The sequence below is a fragment of the Calidris pugnax genome, unplaced genomic scaffold (assembly GCF_001431845.1).
Source record: "Calidris pugnax isolate Ruff unplaced genomic scaffold, ASM143184v1 scaffold56, whole genome shotgun sequence".
NCBI classification, from domain to species: domain Eukaryota; kingdom Metazoa; phylum Chordata; class Aves; order Charadriiformes; family Scolopacidae; genus Calidris; species Calidris pugnax.
This window is the reverse complement of record NW_015090839.1, coordinates 5,774,247-5,783,528: the sequence shown is the minus strand read 5'-3', so window position 1 is coordinate 5,783,528 and position 9,282 is coordinate 5,774,247. Positions and strand designations below refer to the sequence as shown.

At 53.3% G+C, this 9,282-nt stretch overlaps 1 protein-coding gene across 1 annotated transcript in view; it reads left to right on the top strand.

Annotated features, from left to right (window-relative positions):
- VSX2 (visual system homeobox 2) overlaps positions 1-6,885 on the top strand; it is a 22,019-nt gene extending 15,134 nt beyond the window's left edge. The window contains exons 4-5 of the mRNA XM_014941699.1: positions 5,306-5,486; positions 6,512-6,885. Of these exons, the coding sequence (XP_014797185.1) occupies positions 5,306-5,486; positions 6,512-6,837 (507 nt within the window). The 3' untranslated portion in view covers positions 6,838-6,885. The remainder of the gene's footprint in view (positions 1-5,305; positions 5,487-6,511) is intronic.
- The last annotated feature ends 2,397 nt before the right edge of the window (positions 6,886-9,282 follow it).

The window sequence follows — 9,282 nt, the reverse complement described above, 5'->3', positions numbered from 1 at the left end:
ACACTGTAGAGAGGTTGGTGCTGGTCTCTTCTCACAGGTAATTAACAATAGAACGAGAGGGAACGGCTTCAAGCTCCAACAGGGTAGGTTTAGATTGAACATTAGGAAGGAATTTTTCACTGAAAGAGTGGTTGGGCATTGGAATAGGCTGCCCAGGGAGGTGGTTGAGTCACCGTCCCTGGATGTGTTTAAGGGATGTTTAGATGCAGTACTGAGGGATATGGTGTAGGGGAGGACTTTGTAGAGTAGGGTAGATGGTTGGACTCGATGATCCCAAGGGTCTCTTCCAACCTCAATGATTCTATGATTCTATGACCATGACAGGGGATTACAACCCAAGGCAATGTTGCAGGAGAAGTCCAGAAAGCTCACAGGCTTCCTGGCTGGGCAGGACATGGTTTCTTTGCTATGTCCTCTCTTGAAGAGCTCAGCATCAGAAGTGGCTTCTTTGCAGGGGTCATACAAAGCAACAATTCAGCTCCCTGAAGCTGAAGGTTTGCACCAGGGGAATTGTCAGAGAGCAATGAAGATATGCCCGTTAGTCCATGGGTGGGGGAGATGATGGTCTCAGCGTTGCTGCTGGGGGGGACTTGGGATTTTGTCCCTTGCCTTAGTTGCTGGTTTGCCAATAGCCGTGTGCGGCTGCTCCCCACAGCCTGGAGAAGGCATGTGCCGGTAGGGCCAGCACTGGTGGCTGTGTCTCTGCATGTGTGGCCGAGCATTTCCTTGTGGCCATCTAGTGGACACCTCAGCACGCACTGCTTCGGGCTGGGACCATCTGCTGCTCCATAAAGCTTGTTACTTGAAAGACCCCTCTTAAAACGCTTTGGTCAACGGCAGTATGCAAGATCTGGTGAAGCAAACATTCCCCATTATGTAGCCTGGAATTTTCCTTTAAGAGATGAGGCATGCTTGAGCAGGGAAAATAACATTTTTTTTACTAGAAAGACAAAAAAAAGCCACTACCAATTCTCCTGCCTGTGTGCCCCAGCTTGGAAAGCAGCAGCCAAGACAATGAGTGTAAGCAGTGAAAATGTTATGTTGAAACAATACAGAAACAATAGACAGTAACACCCTAGATGCCTTAAAATATCCCTTTGCTAATTCAGATTCCTGGCTCATGGCCAGCCTCAGGGAGATTTCTCTCTTCAGCAGACAATGTTTCAGGAGCTGATTAGGTAAACAAACTAACTAATATGATGAATGCGGATAACAAGGACACATTGAGTCTCACGTCCCTTTGCAAAATGAGAGATTCCTCCTACTACAATTTGCTCTTCTGCATCATCAATAATCCGAAGAAGCATCGGTCATCATTTGTGATTCAGAGGAGGGAACTGGCAAGAATAACCTTGCCCGTCGTGACTCTGAAATGCTGCAACCCTGCGGCCAAGCACTGAGTGCCTACAGTTTTACTGCCCTGGGGCAGCGGGCACCAAGGGTGAGAATTAGGTGATGATTTAGGCTAGAAACATCCCCATTTATAAGGTTTTGCAGTACTGCTCATTTTGGTAGGAGGGCCTCGAAAGGACAGACAAGTGGAACAAGGCTTCAAGAGATGACACTGAAGGTGCTGGCATTTGCTGCTGTCATAGGCTGTGGCTGCTCTTGGAGGAGACAGTGTCCATGTGACGTGCCCAGTGGGGTGAAAGATATGAAAGCAAGTGAGAAGGAAGGTGCATGTCAATAAAGCATTTCACAAAGTTGAGCTGATCCACCAGATGGGAAGGAGCAAGAAGAAACATGGGCAAACCTAAATGTTGCTTGAAGCAGACTGAATTTTACAGAGCTGGAAGAAGTTGTAGAGTAGATATCTCCAAGCAAAGACAACAAGCAGCCGAAGAAGACACGGAATACCAAAATGGCGAGTAAATGTAAGGGTGAAACCCTGTCCAGCAACAGTGAAGTACCAATAATAAATAAATGCATACCTGGAAGTTGTGGATGATGTACCAACACAGCCAAAAATACCTCAGAATTGCTAAAACCGGTGTGTAATTCAGCTCAGAATCAAGGCACAGGAAAAGTTTTGTAACATGTCAAGAAATTTGAAGAAAGCAGTGACATCTCCCAGAAGAAAATCCCACTAATGGAGCCATCTGAATGAGGGAAAAATCCTGATGATGGGCCACGGGGAATAATTCTGCTGATCTGGAATGGCATGGGGGCTGCCAGTGCCATGCTGGAGCTCTTCCCTCCATGCTCCTCAGGGAGGGTTTGTGGCAGAGGTGCTGGGCTGGCGTCTGATCCCAGCTATGTTCAGTATTCAGCACCGCTGGTTTCACTCGACTTCATGCCTGAGATGAAGATACAGCTCCTGGTATGAAAGCAAGTTCTGTTCTGCTAGAAATTCTGGGATTTCAAACTTCCCTTTTTCCTAGTCAAAACCAAGAGGAAATTCCTCTCAGATGACAAAAATTGGTTTAGGAAATCTCAAAATTATCTTACTGAGGTGCTGATGTCATTTTGATTTTCCTATTTGGCTTTAAAGCATAGATTTTGCATGTCTTAGGTGGCTGAGATTAAAATACAGCATTCAGAAGAAAGCCATAGATAATTTTGATTACACTTCCAGTGGCCGGACGCAGTTTTTCTTGTGTGATTGAATCAGCATTTTTTGATTGAAATTTTTCCACCGGCTCTAGTCAAAATCAGGCTGCCAGCTGGCAAAGCTTCTGCTGGCTCCAGCATTTGCGTGGCCTTGCTGTGGGAGAGGGGATGCTCCAGGGCAGCGGGTTTAGTGGCAGCAGGCAGCACTGGGGCAGGATGAGACCTGGCCAGAGAGAAGGGCAGGGGAGCATGAGGTGGGGAGAAGATGTTTGGGACTTCACGGCAGGAGGGAGGGGAAAGAGAGAGGTGGCAAAAGCATCAGAGATGAGCCACCTGGATAAAAGAGGATTGAGGAGAGTTTTAAAAGATGCCCACTTGGTACTTGATGGAAAAACCTGTTCCTGGCTGAGATCCCATCTGTGGCAACTGGTGACAAAACAGCTGTTCAGAGCCGAGCCCTGCAAGCGCATTGGGTACATGGAAGGGTGTCGCTGCAGCCCCAAACCAGGGCAGATTTGCAGTCACCTGCCCTTGGGTTGTGCAGGAATTTCTCCCTGAAGCCAAGGGAGACAGAGAGGAGCTCTGTGGTGAGGGACATAACTGTAGTGGTTTATCCAGGGCAGAACAGACAGGATCCCTCTCCTGGCCCCAGTGGGTCAAGCTGCCTCCCACAGCATGGAGGTGTCTGTCATGGGGTGGCTGCTCCACCGCCCTGGTCTGGTGGGTGAGGAGGAACCACAGGGGTTTGTGCTGAGGCTGGAGAGGGAATCAGCCAGTCCCCTCCAGCTCTGCCCGCGGGGCTATGGGAGGAGCGCTGGGCTGGAGGAGAGACCCTGCCAGCATCCTGCTGGCTGCACCACCGAGAGCACCCTTGTGTCACACAGGCATGGAGGACCCACCGAGAGAGGAAGCTGTGTGCTCCTGAGGGTCCTTGCTCAGGCCCCAGCGGATTCATGGCCACCCATGGTCCAGGGGTTACAGATTGGCAGCATGAAGGTGTAAATCAGAGTGTTTATCATGCAGAGGAGGTGGCATGTGTGGTGAAGCAGCCTGGCTGTAAAATCCCCTCTGACAAGCACACAGTGTCTTCTGCTGGGAGTAGCTGGGATCACAGCCGCTGGGACCACCACCCCACCCACCCGGCAGAGCTCCCTGCGGGGCCAGGCCAGCCAGGCTCCCAGGAACGGCCAAGGCTTGCTGTCCCCAGCGCTAGCAAGCCAACCACCTACCCTGCAGCTCTGTCGTCATAAGGTTTCCCTGCTGGGCAGTTCTCCTCTGCACAGGTAGAGGAGGCGAGCTTGCCTTGCCAGCTGAGAGCCATCACTCCACGGCATCAGTCTCGTTGTCCCCATGGCAGAGCTGGGGGGTCTGCCCCAGTCCCCCAGGACTCCCCACTGCAGCCTGAGCTCCCCCATGGCTGTGGGCGGTGGGGACAAGAGAGGGTTAAGCTGTCAGCACTGTAATGTTAAACAGGTGTCAAAGGCACCTCCATATATCTGCAGATTGAAATCAAATTCTTTGCAGTATAAAAAGATAAATTACCCAGGCGATTCCCGCCTCATCCCACTCATCAGGCCAGCGCCAGACGGCAAGCAATTTTTTTTTTTAATGTGCTAACGACCTAATCAAGCAATCAAGTCGGAGAAGATTGCGGAGTGACCCCGAGCATCCATCTGCCAGCGAGACCCCGCCATTCATTTCCATTCTGCCGTGTACTTTCCGGGAAAGGGAGGGAAAAAAATAGAAAAGAAAAAAAAATCCTAAACAAATTAACACCCAATTTTCTGTGAGTCTAATTAGTTAAATGAGGAGGTGTTTGGGGTGTCCGCAGGGAGGGAGGGGCTGCCTCTCGGAGAGGGGCCTGGTAACTCCATGGCATTAATTAGCGCAGGTCAATGGCGTGGTTCCCTGGGGACCAGCTGCTTTAATTTCCCGTGATATTTCAGTGCCTGAGGCCCATCGATTCAAACTGAAATTAACTTATTTTTCAATCAGGCCTGGGCTGCCCCTGGGGCTGACTCTTCCTTTGCCTCCTTCTGAATAGACCTCGAGCAATTTTTCATCTAAAGCTGATGCCTCTGCTCGGCGGGAAGGGAGGGGAGCCAGGGAGGGAGGAGGGCGAGGGAGACAAGAGGAATGGAAATCGGAGAGAGAGCGCTAATAGATTTCTGCGAGCATCCCGCCTCCCCCCCGCCACCGCTGCCTGCCTCTCTGCTTGCTGCCCCCCAGGTCACAGCTCAGAGATTATTCTGCCAATTTTCTGAGAAGATGAGGGGCTTTTCAAACTGGGAATTCAGGAAGAAGCGCACAGATCAGCTTCCCCCTTCTCCCGCCTCTCCCGAGCATCCACCCCCATCCCAGCCCTCCCTGCAGGCACCGCTACCTGCAGCCCCGCGCTGCAGCTCAGACACCCAGTAAATAATGAAAGAAAATCCCAGGCACGAGAGCCAAAAGCCACTAGAAAAAGATGTTGCGATGGCAAATTAATTACATCCTGCGGAGAGGGATGGGACCTGCTCTCAGGCTTGGCCCTCGCCTCTTCTACAAGGGAGGGAGGGAGGGAGAGATGCCCAGCGGCTGGTCCATGGGGGAAGAGGAAGGAGATCACAGTGCTTTTGGGATGAGCATCCACATGTCTGCCTTCATCCTGCTGCACAAACATACGTGTGTTCCCATGCGGGAAGGGGACTGACACACCATCTCCGCCCTCCAAAACAACCCATATTCTTTCTTGTCACCCTCCCCACCCTCCCAGGTTTGGTTCCAGAACCGTCGGGCCAAGTGGCGGAAGAGGGAGAAGTGCTGGGGCAGGAGCAGCGTGATGGCCGAGTACGGGCTCTACGGGGCCATGGTGCGTCACTCCATCCCCCTGCCCGAGTCCATCCTCAAGTCTGCCAAGGATGGCATCATGGAGTCCTGCGCCCCTTGGCTCCTGGGTAAGAGAGCAGCCACTTTCAGGGGGGATGGCAAGTGGGTCGAGATAAAGTGGGGGGAATGTGAGAAAAAAAATGGAGCTGTATTGAAAACATGGGTGGAAGTCAGCGGGGCAAGGTCACCCCCACCCTGCTGCCCTCCACCCCGCCATCCTCAATGGCCCTTATCAGTAAGATCTGACCACTCATCCCAAATCCATGCTGGTCCTTGGACCCTGACCTGCAGGATCTACCTGGGGCAGGAATTTTTTCCCCATGCTCAGGCTGATGTTAGTCTTTGACTCCCGTGGCATGAGCATCCCTTGTGCCCAGCTCCAACCCCTGCCCAAAGCAGATCATCCCACTCTGACTCTGCCAGCCCCGTGATGCTTTGTGGGGTGTCAGGACCCACAAATGCACTCTCCTCACCCCAAGTCCCAGGGGGAACATGCTGCTGCCTTCTCCTGCTCTCGACACCTGGGGGAGGTGTATTTCTGCCTGGTCTTGCTTGGTTTTCTGTGCAGACACGGAGGTAGCAGCTACCTTACAACACTCCTGCTCTTTGCTTTCTGCTTTCTGACCTTTCAGGCTGGTTCTGCCCCAAAACTAGTGTCTGGCATCTTGACGACAGGCTGTCCTGTCTTTCTATCTGTGTGCAACTGAGAGAGGCAGAGGGGTGGGCAGTGTGAGGAGTGGGTTGATACAAGAATAAGCAATGGGGCATCTCCCTCCCCAGCCTTGGTGAAGCTCAGGCAATTGGGACCTTTGTCCCCGTGCGGGGACCAGCTAGCTTTAGGTTCACAGAGAGGAATGAAGGGGAGAGTAGTTACAGGCCTTTGTGGGCAGCCCCGAGGCCACGGAGCTGCCTTGCCTTGGGGCTGCCCTTGCACGGGGGCCAGGGCGAGCGGCTGGCCGTGACTGCTGCGTGGGGTGAGGGTTTCTGCTTTTCCTTAATTCTGGCCTCTCTTTATCTTTGCTGTTTTCAGTTCAAGATGGCTTTCCCATGCCCAGGCGCTTTTCTAAACCCGAATACCAACAATTCTTTTTAGGGATGCACAAAAAGTCTCTGGAGGCAGCGGCTGAGGCGGGGAGGAAGACGGAAGTGGAGCGCCAGGCCCTGCCCAAGCTTGACAAGGGTGACAAGGAAGAGAGGGGCCCGGATCCCAAAACCGCCATTTCCCAGGAGGAACTGAGAGAAAACAGCATTGCCGCCCTCAGGGCCAAAGCTCAGGAGCACAGCACCAAAGTCCTGGGGACCATCACCGGGGACACCCCAGCCCCGGGCAGGAAGCCGGAGACAGGGGAGGAGGCGGCAGAGGATGAGAGACAGACGGAGAAGCTCAACTCATCGCAGAAGGAGGAGAAGCTGATCTAGGCGGGGAGAAAGGCGGTGGAAGCCAGACCCAACAGACACTGTGTCCTCCTGGGGCTGTGTTGCCCCTCAGACTGCCAGACCCCCCTGGCCGCCCCTGCCCAGGGAGTGGGGGCCCTGGTCTCCGTTTTTGGGGTTGCCTGGCAGGGGTGCCCTCCACCTGCCCCCCTCGAGCATACCCCTGCCCCTCACTCCTCCACCCCGCCGGGCTTTCCTCACCCGCCCCAAACCCATTCCTTTTGGGGGACCGGGAAATGTCCCATCATCGTCACCACCCAAAAGGACACTGAGGCTCTGGGTCCTTCCAGCCTTGTGACCAGCTCTGGGGCACTCTCCTCCTGCTCCAGCCCCCATCCGCCATCTCGGAGCGAGCCTGTCCCCTGCCGCCATGCCCCTCCTTGGTGCAGGTCTCTCCTCAGTGCTGCCCAGGCCCCTTCCACTGGCACCCCATTCCACCAGCACCCCATTCCACCATGTCCCAGGCAGATCCACCACCTTCCCCTGGCCATCACCTCTGCCCCTGGCCCAGGCTGCAGTGGGACAAGGTCATGGCAGTGTTTGCATGAAATGGCAACTCTCCGTCCAGGGTGGTTTTGCACCTTCCACCCATCTCTCCCTGCCCAGTGCTGGGGTCTGCTGGGAAGGGGCTACAGCTTTATAGGGGTTGAGTTTTGTCTCCATTGGACAGGAAGAGGCAGGTTTAGCCCACAGACGCGACACCCTGGTCCCATCTGGCACCTTGAGGTGGCCCCAGCCCCCGTTGCTGGCTCCCTTAGGGCTGGCCACCACAGCTGGGTCTAACTGCCCCAAACGCCAAAGCCCTGCACCCTGCAGAGGGTCCGAACAGTGAATTTGTTTACTGAATACATTATTCCAGGGGAGACAACAATATCTGCCCAATGTATTTACTGAATTAAATCTGTCCAGCTTGCCCTCTGAGTGTTAAAGGGAATGACAGCCATGCACATCCACCCGGATACACCCCATAACGTGTACATACGTCTCCCAGCCAGCCCCACACGAGCACACACAGACCCACGCAGCCAAACCTGCTCCGTGGTACCATCACCTTCCCATCCCGATAAGGCGCTATTCCCCTCCCCGAAAGCCGTAGGACAGTGACTTCCAGGCGACCCTTTCTGTCCTGCTTTCAGCTGTGAGCACCCTTTCCCCAGAGCTACTGTATTTTCTTCCGTCAAAGGTTCAGTCCCTTCATCCAGCCCCTGTTTGTCTTTGTCCCCTGGTCTTTTGACGTGTTAGATGATAGCCCATGGTGTGTAAATAATGTATATACAGTGAGAAAAGAATTCAGTATTGAGGTGTTTGAGATATGGAGCTGTAACAACTTCTAGTCATCCAGCATCTGTGATTTATGTGCCATTTTCTGTAAAGATATGAACAAGAATAAAACTAAACGGGAATACTGTGTATGAGTCTGGTCACTGATGTTCAAGGAGGGTGAATTCAGCCAACGCTGAGAGGGGGTTGGACATCAGGCCATAGCCAGAGAGAGATGGGAGCTCCAATGCAGCTCAGAGGGAGGTCTACACCTTCCTCCCCACCCAGGCATGGAGAAGATGGGGCTTGGGTGCTGCTCTCCCTTTGCAGTGAAAGACAAAGCTGAAAGGGGTGTGCTTGTACCTGGGGCAGAAGTTAGGCGTCATGGCACAACTAGTCAGAGAACAAGTCACTTCAGCGTCCAGGACAGCCCTGGTGCTTTGGGTCACCCTGTGTCACAGATGCCCTGGTGTTAGAGAGCCGGCTCAGCCTCTGCCGGGAGCAGGATGCAGGGCCCAGCCGGCCTGAGGAGCGGAGGCAGCAGCCGGATGCTGCAAGTGCAAGGAAACTTGTCGAGAAGAAAGGGCATCGAGAGGGATTTCCAGCAAGGTAAGCTCTGATTTGAGGGCAGCAGGAGCCCATACTGAGTCATCAGAGAAGGAACTGAGATTTGCCTGCCCTGCTAAGGGCATCTGGGTAAAACCTGGTATCTTAAAGGGGAAAAAAGCTGAGGCAGAACAGACACACATAGGAAATAAGAGACTTTGCTTGTGGAACGATGAGGCTGCTTGGCCTTGGCTTTGTGGAGTGGCTGTAAGCCCACAGGACTGTATTTTCCCTGGGGGACAGAACCCTTGTAGGTCCTCATGTAGCTGTGGGGGCAGCTCTGATACAAACCAGGTGTGTGCTCTGGGATGAGTGCACCTGCTGTCAAATAGTGCCTGTCTCCTATACTGGTCCAGCCTGCTCACCAAACGTGCCACACCTGCAGACCATGAGTGGTGTCACACTGTGAAGAACAACGAGGAGATCTACCAACTCTTTCCTCCTCCTGTTGATCCCATTGGTGTGCCTGGCTGAGAACAGTCCTGCTTGCAGAGGAAGCCTTATTGTGCTCTTATCTTGTGCTCTCTGGGAAGGGAGGAGAACCAGGTCAGTATCTATGTAGGG